This window comes from Empidonax traillii, unplaced genomic scaffold (genome assembly GCF_003031625.1).
Source record: "Empidonax traillii isolate 1590-97213 ecotype Southwest subspecies unplaced genomic scaffold, ASM303162v1 scaffold119:size1479319, whole genome shotgun sequence".
Classification (NCBI taxonomy): domain Eukaryota; kingdom Metazoa; phylum Chordata; class Aves; order Passeriformes; family Tyrannidae; genus Empidonax; species Empidonax traillii.
In genome coordinates this window covers 491495-507325 of record NW_020955312.1, presented here as the reverse complement: position 1 = coordinate 507325, position 15831 = coordinate 491495, and the positions used below count along the sequence as shown (strand labels likewise).

Here is a 15831-nt window from a genome sequence, read left to right as displayed (position 1 = left end):
CTTCCCTGCAGTCTGTGGTGAAGACCATGATGACGTAGATTTCCCACCTGCAGCCCATGAAAGTCCCAGTACCAGAGCAGGTGTATGTACCCTGAAGGTGGCTGTAATCTGTATAGAGCCTATGCCACTCCTGGCAGGAACTGTGACCTGCCGGGAAACCACAGTGGAACAGTCAGTTCCTGAAGGACTGTACATTGTGAAAAGGATTCATGCTGGAACAGTTCTTAAACTGTATCTGTGGGAGCGACCCTGCACTGTATCAGGGGAAGATGATGTGCAGGAAGAAGCAGCAGGGGAGAAATGTTAGGAAGTGACCATAATTTCTTTTCTCTGTCCCCTGCCATGCCTGGGGGAGGAGGAGGTAGAAGAACTGGGAGTGAAATTGAGCCTGTGAAAGAAGGAGTTGTCAGGGGAAAAGTGTTTTAATTCTCTTTTTATTTATCAGTATCCTATTCTGTTACTGACAATAAATTAATTTAATCTTCCCTCCCAAACCAAATCTGGTTTGCCTATGACAGGGGCAGAGAGATACTAATACATGTATGTTTTTACTTTAGGAACATGGTTCTGGCTGAACGCTGTGTACTGCTTAGTGCTGAAATCTTAAAAAGTCAAAGCAAATACTCAGAGGCAGCTGCTCTTCTGATTCGTTTAACCAGCGAGGTAAAACTTGGTAGCTTTTTCCACTCTTACCCTCTCCCTATTTGTTTTCTTACCTAAGCACTTCTAGGTTACGTTCTGATTCTTGTCCTACAATATTTTCTAGACAAAGGTAGCAAATGAGCAGGTATAGAGCATGAAGTGAAGAAAACTGTTTACACTGTAAGTGAAGGAACTAGTACAGTTATTCTTTTTCTTTCTAGTCAAGTAACTTGTTTGACTTTTTTAACCATGCTAAATGTGATATCTTTGGCTTTATAACTAATTTTCTTTGACATCTGCTTAGCTCTTGGATAGTGTACTTCCAGTTTAAGAACTCTTGTGTTAAAACTATTAGCATGACTTGCCAGAGCCATACTGGATACTCTTTTATATATAAGCAAAAATTCTTTTTAGTTTAAGTAAGGCATAGATCAGCTGTTTTTAACCATTGGAATCTTATTGCATAAGTGGAAGCTGTGATATTAATTGGTGGAAATTAAGCATGGAATTAACTTCCGACCTAGAAAAATGTCTTGCTTGAAAAAGAGCAAAACAAAATGTAATACCAGTATTAATATGGCATTTCCTTTGTAGAGAGGAAAGTATAACTGGCAGTTAGTTTTGACTTTGTGGCTAGCTGCACTAAGTGTGATGCCTCTGAGACTTTTCTGGGATAAATTAAGCATGGAATAAATGTTCTGTAGCTTCACTCTTGTCCTTTGAACTTAAGTTTGCTACCAGCATTTATAAGAGCAGAATATTAATCAAAGAATTTTAATACTATTGGCTCTGCACAGTCATTTTACAACTTAAAAATACATGTTGTATGCCTGTGGTGGCTTTTGGTAGTTGCAAGGAATATCTTCATAGGATACTGTGGAGGTGTCCCAGTGTATTTGTAGTCCAGACGCATACTTGGACATCACTGATAGCATGGAGTTCAGCTGTGGTAAAATCGAGTAATCTGTTCTGAGGAGTTAAAATAATATAGCTATGTCTTGACAGGAGAAGAGAATGGGGTAATAATAAGAAATTGTACTCTATTAATAAATTATCCGTGTCCTTGTGATACAAATTCACCAAATTCCATTGCTCCCTTTATTTTTCCTTCATCCTGTTAGAGGTCTTACTTCTTATTTCTAGCCTTAATATCTGCAGGGTAGGGAGAGGAAAAAATAGCAGAGTGCTTCAGAGGTAATGGTAGGTGTTAAAAACTGTAGCCTGAGTAACCAAAAAAGCAGAAAAATAGTTCGTTTGTCACTCATACTGGAACAGTCTTGTATATAAATCTCTCCACTAGAAAAAAATAGGAACATAATGGTATTGAACATTAGACATATATCAGTGGAAAATGCTTCTAGTCTTATTTTTTTTATGCTCACATATGCATATAATGTTTTTGTATAAAAGAATCTTCAACCTCATAGTACTATTGCACTTACTGTCCCCCTTGGCATTAAAACAAGGCCACTGTTATTTTTGTATTCAACTCTGAGGTCTAATTCTTCTTTTTCCTTTTAAATAGGATTCAGATCTTCGCAGTGCACTTCTATTGGAGCAGGCAGCCCATTGTTTTATAAACATGAAAAGTCCCATGGTTAGAAAGTTTGCATTTCATATGATATTGGCTGGCCACAGGTTTAGTAAAGCAGGCCAGGTAAGTATTATCTTTCCACATGGACAATATGACCAGTATTTGATACTTGAAAAACATGTTGAATGTGTCATTAGTCTGGAAAAAGATGCTTGGCTTCTTTTGTGGCAGCAGTATTTATCTCTTCGATTGTCTGAAAATGATTTCTGCATTGATCAACTTAGCCTTTTACTTCTGTATTTTAAGTAATGCTGAAGATCATGGACTTGAAACTTAAGTGATGTGCCATTTCTGAGTCTCATTTTGTACACAGTAAAAATACAAGACTTTTTTATTTGAGCAAAAAAGTATTTTTACTCTTGAGATAAGAGTGAATTGTAGGAGTTAAGTATTTGTTAAACTCTATTTATTGGAATAATAGCAAAATTTAGATATGTTTTTCCTGATGCCTTAAATATACGTGTGCTTTATTGGAGAGGCAGATATGTGAGCATATACAAGACAAAACTACATTGTCTCTTTATGGCTGCCTAGGCTTTAGCAGTAATTAAACCAATACATATCAGATTGTTTTTACTTCCATTCGCTTTCCTTTGCAGGCAGCTCTAACTGCAGTAAATAAACTCAGTTTGCTGGACAGAACATGTGTACTTTGTTTCTGCCTCAGTTGTGGGATACACTCTCTAAAGATAGCTTGTGCATGATTCCTGCTGAGGTTGTTATTGCAAAAAAATACAGAACACAGGCATCAAAGTTGTGTTTGAAACAAAACCCTGTGACCTTGGGTCTTTTTCCTCCCACCCTACCCAGTCTTGGTTTCATTGTCCTGGTAAGGACCAAAGAAAGTATTGTTGTATACTNGTTCCCATTTTTCAGAAGCTGAGACTTAGCTATACAGTGAATGTCTGTGCAGCTGTTCAATACCTAGATGTGGGATTGAGTGCCCAGGTCCTAATGTATGTACAGGAAACAAACTGTGGAGCTGATTGGGAGTGGAACATATACCTCCCAGTGGTTCATATGATGGGTAACTTTTCTTGTATGTTCTGTAGGGCTGTGTTTTGTTGGTTTACTTGGCATGGATTTTGTCCCAGGTATGTCTGCTGAGCAACAGTCGACTTAAAGTGTCGCACTAAAAATTCAGTTACAGAGTGGAATGAAAAGTGTTAAATCTAGCTTATGTCCTGAGGCTTGGCAGTAGAGCTCCGTCAGCTTTAGCAGTCCTAGAGCAACACAGCACTGTTTTTAAAAGCAATCTTCTCTTGTTACTTGCTTTTTTAACTTGTTGCCTGTTAGCCTAGTCTTTTAAAAAATAAACTTAATCTGGAGGCTAGGCTCTGCACTGTAGGAACAAACACTTCTGTGCTTAGGTTAGCATTGACCAGGTGCTACAAGGTCTAGTTCTGCGAACATTACGCTTAGCAGGGCAGGTGGTGAAAACTACAGTAACTTTTCTGACTTACTGTTCAATCTTCATAATGTTATAATTACAGTCAGTGGATAATGGGATTGTTTGAGAAATCAACTTTTTTTTTTTTTCTTGCAGAAAAAACACGCCTTACGTTGCTACTGTCAAGCCATGCAGGTTTACAAGGGGAAGGGCTGGTCTCTTGCAGAAGACCATATCAACTTCACTATTGGCCGTCAGTCCTTTACGCTTCGCCAGCTGGACAATGCTGTCTCTGCCTTCAGGCATATTTTGATCAATGACAGTAAACAACCTCCAGCTCAGCAAGGAGCTTTTTTAAGAGAATATCTTTATGTTTATAAGGTAAATGACTTCATTGTCTTTGTTCCTTGAATAATCAGTAATTTTATTAATACTGGTTTTCTACTAAGATATTAAATGATTTTCTGTCTCACCTGCTTTGCCCTAGGGTTGGTTTTTATCTAGTTGATGTGTTCATTTTTTACTTCAGGCCTCAAAAAACCCATGTACGCTGCATCTCTTGTAGTAAGCGTACTTTGATTGATGTTGGCATCTGTTATTATTACAACAGTCTGTGTTGTGATGTATATATTTTTATTACAATAAAATGAAGTCTTCTGTTTAAGGTCACAGCTGAATTCCAGTTTATGATAGTTCAGTAGCTTTTTAGGGGAAGTGGATCTGTTTTGATCGATTTATAATTTTTGAGGTTTTTGATAGTAAATATGTAATAAAGACTACGTAGCTTTGTCACCCTCCATGTTGCAGTGAATTTTATTCTTTAATATGTGTATTTATAGATGGAGTGACTCATTGAGTTGGCTGTAAATTCACAAGTGATTCTGGATTGCAGTGTACCCTATATGTTATGGGGTGTTCGCTGCTGTTATCACCGTGCAACTTGCAGCCCTGTAGATACTTATTGTATTTTAAAGCTTATAAACAGAACTTCTGTGGTGTTTGCTGAGTTATGGTAGATCTTACTCAAGAGTGGTGTTTCAGTCTATAGATGAACTGTGGTGAGAATCTTGTTTAGTAGTGTGGAGTAGTGAGTGCAATTTATCAAATTCCCCCAACAGCAATTAGAGCGATGGATTAAAATAATTATTCTCCTTTTTCCATAAAGATTTCACAAAGTGTAAATTCTTATTGAAGAAAAAAAATTCTCCTTCAGACTGTCAAAATAGTTCATTGAAATTATACCATTTTAAAAGTGCTCCCTGTTCAAACATTGAGTGCTTTTAACTTGGCTTCCTTATCATTCAGCCATTGCTAACGTACAGCATAGACATCCAAGGATTTGCGTAATGTCTTGATGCTGTTTGTTTTCCTCCTTTGCTCCAGAATGCAACCCAGCTATCACCCGATGGTCCCTTGCCACAGCTTCCTTTACCATATATTAACAGCTCAGCAACCCGTGTTTTCTTTGGGCATGATCGAAGACCTGCAGAAGGTTAGAAAATCTTATCTGAACAGATTGAAGTCCCTTATTTAGGGAATCAAAACATATGCAACACTTGGTATCATTTAAAAAGAAATCTGTCATTATGTAAAAGTAACATGACAGGGTAACTTCTTAAAAAATATTTCAAAAGAAAAAATTATACTTACTAAATGTTTCCAAACTTTCCGTGTAAGTACGAAATCTATGCATGTGGTTATGCTGACTGCCACTGTTTTTTTTATACCTGGAAAGCGTCAATGCAAGTCTATAATGAACTTCATGAAAGGGATTATTAATGCTTTAGCAAATGCTAGGTGCTAGTGGCAGTGCTGGAAATTAGCTTTACAGTTAACATCCTCTTGGGTTACATGTTTGAAACACTGTGATTCCTGAATGTAAAGAAATTATTACATATACCATGGCTGTGCTGTGGGGCTGTAGTTCATCCTAAAGTAAAATAATCTGTAACCTGAGTATACCATGTAGCATGCTATAATCTGGGAAGTCCACAGTTTCCAAATACAACTATACTCAAATTCTTCTCAGTGTTGTCTTCCATGTGTGTATTTCAAGTTGTCTTGCAATTCAGTGGCTTAAATCAATTGTAACATGAAAATGGTAGTGACCTAGAACTTAAAATATTTTAAGAATACTTACCAAACTGCCAGAGGAGCCCTGTGTTGCAACTTTTCTTGTCTTCCGAAACTACCTTATTCCTACCAGGTGAAAAGCAGGCAGCTACGCATGTAAGTCTGGATCAGGAGTATGACTCAGAATCATCACAGCAGTGGAAGGAACTTGAAGAGCAGGTTGTGTCTGTGATAAATAAAGGAACAATACCTTCAAACTTTCAACCAACACAGTTCTGTTTAAATCGCTACTCGGATAACTCCAAATTTCCACTTGCTGTGATAGAAGGTAAAGTCAATATTTTTTTATGTTTCAGTAATAAAGACATAAAGTGAGTTGGGTAAATTTGTGTGGTATTTCCTGCCTTACTGTAGATTTGAACCCATGTTCTTGTGCAGGTCGTTTGCACATAAATGCCTTGAAATAAGTGAACCTTCAGATTGTGATGGGGAAAGCCTCTTGTCATTATTTTCTTGCACTTTTTTAACAGAACCGATAACTGTAGAAGTGTCCTTCCGAAACCCTCTCAAAGTTCCACTTCTTTTGACTGACCTTTCATTGCTGTGGAAGTTTCAACCTAAAGACTTCAATGCAAAGCACGATGGAGAAACAAAAGAGCAAGTAAGGAAAGCATCATTCTTTTTCAACTCAAACGAAATGGCTACAGTTATGGAGTACATATTAAGTATTCAAAATTCTGTAGTATCAAAACACTTAAGCATAAGCATTAAACATTAAGGTTTAAGTGTAAATTAAAAAAAGGGCAAAAAAAAAAGTAGCTACTGAAATTTTTTTCAGTAAAACACAAGCAACCAAGTTAACAAATGTACTGTAATGTGTAATGTAAAGCTGAATGCAAAACAAAATACTTACAAGATTTCATTGCATGTGCACTACATTTGTTTTGAGTCACACTCGCCTTGACCAGCAAAAATGACTTGCAGTGTCAATAGGTAGATTATCAAATACCTTTTTCTTATTTGAACTACTGTACACAGTGAAATGTGTTCTGAAAAACTGTGCTCATATGACATTGGAACATCTTGGTATCTCAATTAGAAGAACAGTGAAATTGTATTAAAAATAAATGTTTTGAACACTTCAGATTGATGATGTTACTACTGCTTAACCTAATGTTTCAACTAATGCTGCCAAAACCCCGAAAGGACTGTTTTCACATCCATGTCTTAATGGTTTTAATATGGTTTAATACTGAATATTACAGTAAATTCCTAAATATTTTGTTTTCCTGGCCAAAGGCATTTGGAACATAGTGGTCTCTAAAGGTGCTGTAAGTACTTGCCAGAGTTATAAACATGGTTTCACATAACTTAAGTCTCAAGGCTTACCATACCCTTTCCCTTCTGTTCTGATCTGAACTGCTACTTTAATGATATGATAAATGCTTCTGTGAATATCAGTGAAATTGACTGGGAAGGGTTCCAATTTATAGTGCTAAATCTTAATTTTTTCCTAAATAAACACTTACTGAGCTCTCAAGCAGCTTTTTTAATTCAGAAATCCTGAGAAGCTGGGTATGCAGCACCTGCTTATCCTAACTGTCTGCAGTTTGAAATTTCTGTGCTTTTTTTTTTTTTCCCCCTTGAACACTTTAGGAAGGGTGTTAGAGGTGTTATTTATGGCACTTTTTTCTGCTTAGGAGTAATAGTGTCTAAAATGCTGTTTCTTCTTTTCAGGGAATGTGCGATGAAGATATGGTAGGAACTGAAGCGATAGCAGAATTTTTAATAAACAGTGAGGAGACAAAAGTGGTAAGTACTGTACCCTGTTTTAAAAATAGTCTTTTCAGTGTTGAACTCTAGAGTGGAATTTAGACTTGTTATGGTATGAACTTAAAGCTAAATTTTCAGAAGTCATGACTGATTCAGAAGTTCCGTTGCTTCATGTATCTCATCAGTGTGTATAAATATCTGAAGGAGGATGTGACAGGACCAGAGGCAGTGGGCACAAAAGGCACCACCTGAACATCAGAAAACATTTTATTTTTTTTAACTGTGATGGTGCATGAGCACTTGTCACAGGCTGCCCAGAGAGATTGTGGAGTCTCCATCTTTGGAGATGTTAAAAGCCATTTGGATGAGGTCCTGGGCAGCTGATTCTAGGTTGCCCTGCTGGACAAAATGAACTCCAGAGGTCTATTCCACTTCAACCATTTTATGACTCTGCCTCTGTTAAGCACAATAAAAATTAACTTTTAGGATTTTTTCTGAATGTAATGAGCATTTCTCAGCTTTGGTTTGATAAATGCTGTGTATGTGGAATTTTGAATTCAGTAAGTGATCTGTAGTTATTGTCGCAGTTAGATCTGACACACCTATAAGGTAAATGTAGCTGTGAGTGTGTTTAGCAATTGGACATTTAAATGTAATAATACTTTTTTCTAGTAGCAACAACAACAAAAATTTAACGTATCTCCACAGGCAAGACTAAAGCTCTTTCCCCATCAAACAGGGGAGCTACATATTCTGGGAGTCGTTTATAATCTTGGCACTGTTCAAGGTGCTGTGACATTAGATGGAATAGATCCTTCTATTGGATTACAGTCAGGTAAGTGTATCACTGCCTTAAGTTGTGTGTCTCTGGAAGGGAGAGATGTGGCTTCTACAGTAGAACTAAATTCTGGTGTTTGACTACCATGATGCAAAGCCTTCCATCAGGTAGGGGTGTAGAAACAAGGGAAACAACTGAAATGTGAAAAGGGGTGAATTGGTACCTCTAGGAATCCTGTGAGGAGGGATGCTAGATCCGTGCTCTATTTGTCTTTCTAAATCTGTAGAAATTTTGAAACCAGTAAAAAATCGAAATTTAAATATTCTATCTATGCCATGTTGAATCTTTAACAACCTTCATTGACACTCTTGCCGTCCAGTTTTCTTCTGCATCTTTTTGCTCTGTTAACTTTCAACTTTTGTCTAAATTTTGCACTGAAGTTCTTTTCATATATTCCCAAATTTAAGTTTGGCTGATACAACTTTATTTTTAGCATCTTGACTTGACGTCTCTTTCCTTCATATTAACATACATTACTCATTAATTGTGTGTTACGTGATCTAATTTTTATTGCATCATTCATCTGAAACTGTCTCTTACAGGGAAGACTTAGTTGTTAGATGAAGTGGGGATTAAGACTCATTTGAAAGTGTCTGAAAGAAATAATGAAGCTTGTTTATCTACAGACTGTAAACCTTTTCAGTAAAAAACATTAGGAGAGGTGGCTGTCTGAAGGAGATAACTCTTTACATGACATTTCCAGCTTGGTGAAAACTGGGAAAGGAAATAAATCACTTTCCTGCACCATGTATGCTACTCTCCACCTTAGTTGTAGTCAGACTACTGAAGGGCAGAATTAGTCCTTAACAGTGGACTACTGGCTGAATTTGCAGTAGCCATGTCTGCTGTGTGTCAGTAAGCTTCGAGTAGTTCTTAGTCAGCGATGCTCTTGAACAGTGAGCACTGCATGTGCCAAATAACAGAAAAATCAAAATTACTTTTGAGCTTGGGTGAGGAGCTTTGGATCACTTCTCAGGAAAAAAGTTAAGAATAAAAATAAAATAAATAAATAAAAAAATAAAAAATCGAATGTTTTAAATTTTTTTTCAGGAAAGTTTGTTTCCAATGGGTTATCTGTACGAGGACGGCAAGATTTAGAAATCCAAGGGCCTCGACTTAATAACACAAAAGAGGAAAAAACGTCAATTAAATACGGACCCGATCGACGTTTAGATCCCATTATCACAGAGGAAATGCCTTTGTTGGAGGTATGTAGCTGCTTTCTATTGGCAGTTTTGAGAAAATAGCTGAATGCAGAGTTTATAAATGTAATTCTAACTCTGAAGTCTTGTAGTTTGGCAATGCCTAAGTCTTTCCAGGTAATTTCTAATCTGTCAGCGACAAGCTTGTGTGGGCTTTTCCCAAGTGAAACTTGAATCCTCAAAATTAATATGCTTCTGAAATTGCTATATTCTGTTTAGAATTTTAGTTGGCAACAGCTTTTGTAGCCAGATTGCAAGGTGAGGGGAGGGATGGGCAAAGAAGCTTTTTTCTGTTTGCTTGCCACTCATCTAGAATATTTATTGCAGTTGGTTAATTAAAACACAGTTCTTTTCCTTACTGGGGTTATTTTATTTAAATGATCTGACTAACTGGTTGATGACAATGCTTTATGGAGTGGGATAGTTCAGCTAGCAGGGACCTACAGTGATCATCTAGTCCTGCCTGACCAAGTTACACTATGTTAAGGGCATTGCCCGAACTGACAGGCTTGGGGCTTCAAACACCTCTCTCAGAAGCCTGTTACAGTGTTTGACCACCCTCTTAGTAAAGAAATGCATCTAAGGTCTTGTTTGAACATCTCCTGGTGCAACTTGGAGCCATTCCTGTTTGTGCTGTCACTGGATTTCAAGGAGAAGAGATCCCTGCCTCCCTCTCTACCTCCCCTCCTCGGAAACCTCTAGGCAGGGGTATAATTTGAATATGTTTGGTGGTTGTTTCTGGGGCCATTCCTAACTCGACTCAGTGTTCAGGCTTTTATTTTCTCCTTTTCTCTCCCATACAGGTATTCTTTATAAATTTTCCTACAGGGCTTCTCTGTGGAGAAATTAGAAAAGCATATGTAGAATTTGTGAACGTAAGCAAGTGTCCTCTTACTGCACTGAAGGTTGTGTCCAAGCATCCAGAATTTTTCACTTTTGGTGGAAATACTGCTGCTCTAACGCCACTAAGTCCTTCAGCTTCTGAGAACTGTAGTGCTTACAAGACTGTTGTGACAGATCCTACCTCTGTGCGAACAGCACTGCTGTCTTCAGCTTCTTCTGCAGACTTTGGGGTTGGCACAGGAGGTTCACCTGAAGTAATACAGGTTCCACTTCCTGATGCTGTTCTTCTTCCCGGGGCTTCAGTGCAGCTGCCAATGTGGTTACGGGGACCAGATGAAGAAGGTGTTCACGAAATTAACTTCTTATTTTACTATGAAAGTATTAAAAGACACTCAAAAATGTGGTAAGGTTTTTTTTATTTAATCTACCTTTTATGTCATACTTATTAGACACACTATAAACATTGTAATCAGAGAAGTAAATCTTCCTGAATTCTTGCTGTTGTGGTGATATAAAAATGGCTTGTTATCTGCTATTCTAAGCAGTGTTTTTTCTACTGTATGATCTATAGCAATGGTATTGTGATGAAAGTTATTCTCTTTGGAGAGGTTAAATACCAAGTTTGACGTGTATAATCTTCATCTTGAGAGAGTGGACAGTCAAGTTTGACACTACAAGCTAACAAATAGTGCTTTTTTTGAACTGTACTTGAAAAGGGAGCAAGTTGAGTTTTTATGTCCCACCTGTGTCTGAGGCTAAGGAGGTAACTCTTTTGAGAAACACGTTCTTCAAAGGCTTTGGAAAAAGTAGTGCAGGCTGTGAGGAGTGAACCTGGTGGTGTGGTTTAACTCCAGGCACAACTAAGTCTCACACAGTTGCTCTTTCACTTCACCCCCCAGTGGGATGGGGGAGAGATTTGGAGTTGTAAAAGTGAGAAAACTTGTGAGTTGAAATAAAGACAGTTCAATAAGTAAAGGAAAAGCTGTGCGTGCAGGCAAAATAAAACAACTAATTCACTACTTCCCATGGGCAGACAGATTTCCAGGAAAGCTTACTTGGTTACTTGGAAAGACATATGCCATTGGGCCAAATGTGTCCCTGCTTCCTCCTTCCCCCTAGTATTATTGTTGATGCTATATGGTATGAAATATCCCTTTGGTTAGTTGGGGTCAGCTCTCCCAGCTTTGGCCCCTACGACCTTTTTGTGCATCCCTGGCCTCCTCGCTGGTGGGGTGAGGAGCAGCAAAGGCCCTGACTCTGGGTAAGCCTGCTCAGCAACAGCAACAACCTTCTTGTGTTATCAACACTGTTTCCAGCACAATCCAAAACATGGCCTGCTATTGTGAAGAAAATTAACTCTGCCCCAGCCCAAACCAGCACACCTGGTACCTGTACTGTCCATGTGCAGGACGATGGTGGGGAGCAGGGCTATTTCAGATGAGCTCTAGTAACATGGACTAGATGTCTTCTTGTGACTGAAGCTTGTTTTCCGGGCTAGTTCTGAGAGAAACAGTGTTCATGGGCTGTGAGACTGGTCTGCAATGTAAATCAAAGCAGAGTAAATTGAAGATGGTTCGGACAGTGGATCAGTACCATATCCTTGAAATTGAAGTAATACAAATGCACCTTTTGTTGAGATTTTTCTGTAGCTTCTGAAATATCAAAGTTAACTGTTCATTTGGCTTTTAGGAATTTCTGTAGGAATAGAGAATTCCCCATACAACGTAGAACTAATTTCTCCTCATAGTATTCAGAAATGGAGGCGTTTGAGAGTTTGGAAGATGGTTGTTTGGGGAATGTACACGTTCCCTACTACACTGAAGTTTTGAGGGGATCTTAAGCAAAGTACTCTGGTTTAAGAATGTTCTTTGTAGACTGAGCAGAGCTTTTAAAAGTTCAAAAATTACTTAATTTGTGCCACCTGAAAGCTATATAAACATCTGTGTATCTGAATATTAACTGCAAAACTGTTAAGTTTATTTTGTAGATTGTGACATGTGAAGTAGAGTTTAGGAAGTCACTGGTTTTTTTTGTTGTTGTTGTTTGTTTGTTTTCCCCCTCCCAAAACAAGTGTCACATGATGATTCAACATATTTAGTAGGTAATGCATATCAGCTTTTTCCATCCCTCTAAAATGCTTCCACATGGAAGTTACAGTAACCTAGAAGCTTCTACATGGGAAAAGCTCATGTGTTTTGATGATGTCCAAGGATGGAACTTTACTCTATTCTAGAAAAATGGGAAGATAACTTTTACAAAGGGCATGCTGTCCTGAAGCTTGAGCATGCCTTGAAAAAGGCAGAGTAGTGATGATTTGGTTCTACAAGATTCTCTGTTCAGGGGAACTTGTTGAATGCAGTGGTATTCTAAGTGCTTTTTAGGAAATGCTTATGCAAGAGATGTGACTACCTAGTGATCCTTCTGTGGCTTATTTACTCGAAAACTATGTTCCAAACTATGTGGTGGCATTAAATAGCTTAATGATATCCCTGTGCCAGTATATGTCTGTTCGTTTTCACTGTGCCAGTTGTCTAACATTGGAATATTTCTGGTATATTTTCATGGTAATAGGTAAACCCTTTTTTCCAGTACTTCATACTGGAGAACGTTTGAACAGCACCTGTCCGTGCAGCATGGTTTTAAAAAATAACATAATTTTGATACAGAGCTAAACATAAAAGTGCCTTTGGTGGTTGAAATTAATAAATTGTCTAATGGCATTAATATTGACAAACATAAAAGCTAAATTTCTTGATGTGTTGTTCTAGGCAGTAGTCCTGGTTATTTAGAATGTTGTCTTTTTTTTTTTTTTTTTTTTTTTTTCTCTTTCCTTCCCTCCCCCTTCCCCCTCTTTTCCTAGTCATAGAGTATTAAGGCACACTGCGGTTATTTGTACCAGCCGGTCTCTGCACATTCGAGCGACTGTCTGCAGAAGTAATGCACTTGGAGATGAAGAAGGCAGAGGGGACAACATGCTGGTGTTTGTCGATGTAGAAAATATCAATACTGTAAGTTATTTTTAATAATAATAATAATAATAATAATAATAATAACAACAACTGTTCTAAAGCTCAGCAGATTTGTCACACTGGAACCAAGACTCAAGTAAAAAGGTTTTTTTTTACAGTAACTTTGCAAACACTAAATAAACTTGCATGTTTCATCATTTCAGTTACTGTTGGAAAGAGTATTAATATTATTACATCTCAACTCTATGGAATCTGCTATCCTAATCAAATGTCAGGACTATAGTTTGAAGTCTTTTTTAGGAAGATTTATTCCAAAGGGATGACTATTCTTGACAACTGCATCTTCCAAAATAGTTCTGAATGAGACAATGCCCCTTTACACCTTTCAGTGAAAACACTGGTAAATTTAGTGGTAATGTCAAAGTCAAAATTTAAGCTCCAACTTGAAGGAAGTTTGTGTTTACATTTATAACCAAACTCTAAAGACATTTTTGCTAATATAATCCAAGTACAGATCTGTCTGTTGTGATCTGTTGACTTAGTAAAGCAGATGAAAATATTTCATTTTTCATACCACGCTAATTTAAATTTACTCATTTTTTTGGTAAAGCTGCTCCCATTTTTTTAATCACAAAGCAAAGTAATTGAATCCTCTGTTCAGAGTTCCTAGATACCTAATTGATAGTGGATTCACTGAACTGATTTGTCATTTTCTTTTAAAGGTGTATACACTCTGGGTTTTTTTCAGTTACTAAAGTGAATATTGTCCACTCCTCATTTAAGGAGGAAGGAATGTTTTTAGAAAGTACTTACCACATTACCAGTGTGAGGCTTACTTTTCCACTACCACCTCACTCTTTTCAAGAAAGGAGACCAACTCTGAAAGCTACTTTTCATTGTATATATATATCTAAAAACAAAATAACTCTTGAATTTGTAGGATTTATGATGTAAAGACTACCTAAAATAATCTTAGGAACTAAGTGGCCTTGCATTAGGAACTAAGTGTTCTGCATTAGAGTTGAACAGGCCTAGTTTTTGTTAAATTTGTCCTAAACTAAAGCAGTGGCTTGTGGGTATTTTTTGGGGGCATCTTTATTCCCTCTTTGTGTGGCTTTATTTACTGGAATCAGGAGTTACTGCGAGCTGGGACTGTTGTTTTACATTACAGTGGGTCTTAAATCTCTCCTCATCTCTTAGTACTGTGTTATGGATGGTGTAAATAATGAGTTACGATTCTAAGAGTGCCACCTTGCACCTCACAGTTGTGATTGGCCTTATTTGACATAGCTTTTGTTTCTTCTTTAGAGTGAGACTGGGGTTAAAGAATTTCATATAGTGCAAGTTTCAAGTAATAGCAAGCACTGGAAGCTTCAAAAATCTGTTAACATCTCTGGAGACAAAGGTGTGTATCCCCAAAATGATGACAAGTCTAGCTTCTGCCTGATAAGAAGAGTTTAAAGAATCTTAAGAGGAGCTGAATTTGACTTTAAGAACTAGTTTCCAAAAACTAAAGCCATTCCTTTGCTAGTGTTTCAAGAAAAAGTATATTGACAGATAACTTTTTCAGACTTCATTAATTTTAAAAATTAGCTTAATTACAGGTAAATTATTCCTGTGATATTGTGCTTGTTCTGGAGGAGGTGGGGTTATCATCCTGGAGTGTATGATAACTTGGCTTATAAGAAATATGTTTCAGTGTCCCTTTACTTTTAGTTAATTATGTCAGCGTTGAATTTAACTGATCAACATATTTGGCAAATGCTCCATTCAGTTATTAGTAATATACTAAAATTGCTAGTGCTGTGTCCTGCCTTAACTAATGCAAGCTGCTAGTTGTTGACAAGACTGACTGTCCCAGAAAAAAACCACAAAGGTTCTGTTACTGTATCTAAAAAAATCTTATCTTTACTTGTATACTGACATTTTATGTACCTAAAAATTAGTATAGACAGATTCTTTTTGTATTAATATTGAGGGTGAACCCGTCAGATGATAAGGTGAATCTTTTGTCTTCTGTTCCTTCGTTCTTCCTCTTCATCTCCTTTATGTATTATGGCTCACCTCCTCCTGTAGAAGTAGATGCATGTTTACCACCATGCCATTGTTGTGCCTGTTGCGTATCATCAGTGTGTTTCCTATTTGTGAATGTTCAAGGCTGACTTTTGTCTGAGGAACTGATTATGCTGAGAGTAAAAAAATCTTGCAACCTTTTTTCTTTCAGATACTAAACTTGCTAGCAGAGAGAGAGCAAAGTTATGTTTTAAAGCAGTCAGATGCAAAAACTCAGAAGGTAGGTTCTTTCCTCAATGTAGTAACCTTTTCAAGAAAATACTTTTTGGATGCTGTATTCTGAAGTTATGACTTCTCATGATGCTAAAACAATGCCTTCTCTTTTTATCCCTTAGAAAATTACACATTTGCAGACATTGTCTTCGGAAATGAACAGGTAGGTGAATGGGTACAACTGTGTGTTTTGTCCTGTGCAAGGTATCCTTCTGATGTGA

The 15831-nt window shown here is 37.4% G+C and overlaps 1 protein-coding gene across 4 annotated transcripts in view; it reads left to right on the top strand.

Annotated features, from left to right (window-relative positions):
• TRAPPC8 (trafficking protein particle complex 8) overlaps nt 1-15831 on the top strand; it is a 50955-nt gene that overhangs the window by 20689 nt on the left and 14435 nt on the right. For all 4 annotated transcript variants that reach the window (XM_027883139.1, XM_027883138.1, XM_027883137.1 and 1 more), the window contains 14 exons: nt 558-663; nt 2168-2299; nt 3783-4007; nt 5010-5118; nt 5833-6027; nt 6230-6360; nt 7437-7511; nt 8181-8307; nt 9361-9518; nt 10316-10758; nt 13216-13363; nt 14633-14729; nt 15549-15617; nt 15733-15773. In XM_027883139.1, coding sequence (XP_027738940.1) covers nt 558-663; nt 2168-2299; nt 3783-4007; nt 5010-5118; nt 5833-6027; nt 6230-6360; nt 7437-7511; nt 8181-8307; nt 9361-9518; nt 10316-10758; nt 13216-13363; nt 14633-14729; nt 15549-15617; nt 15733-15773 — 2056 coding nt within the window. The remainder of the gene's footprint in view (nt 1-557; nt 664-2167; nt 2300-3782; nt 4008-5009; nt 5119-5832; nt 6028-6229; nt 6361-7436; nt 7512-8180; nt 8308-9360; nt 9519-10315; nt 10759-13215; nt 13364-14632; nt 14730-15548; nt 15618-15732; nt 15774-15831) is intronic.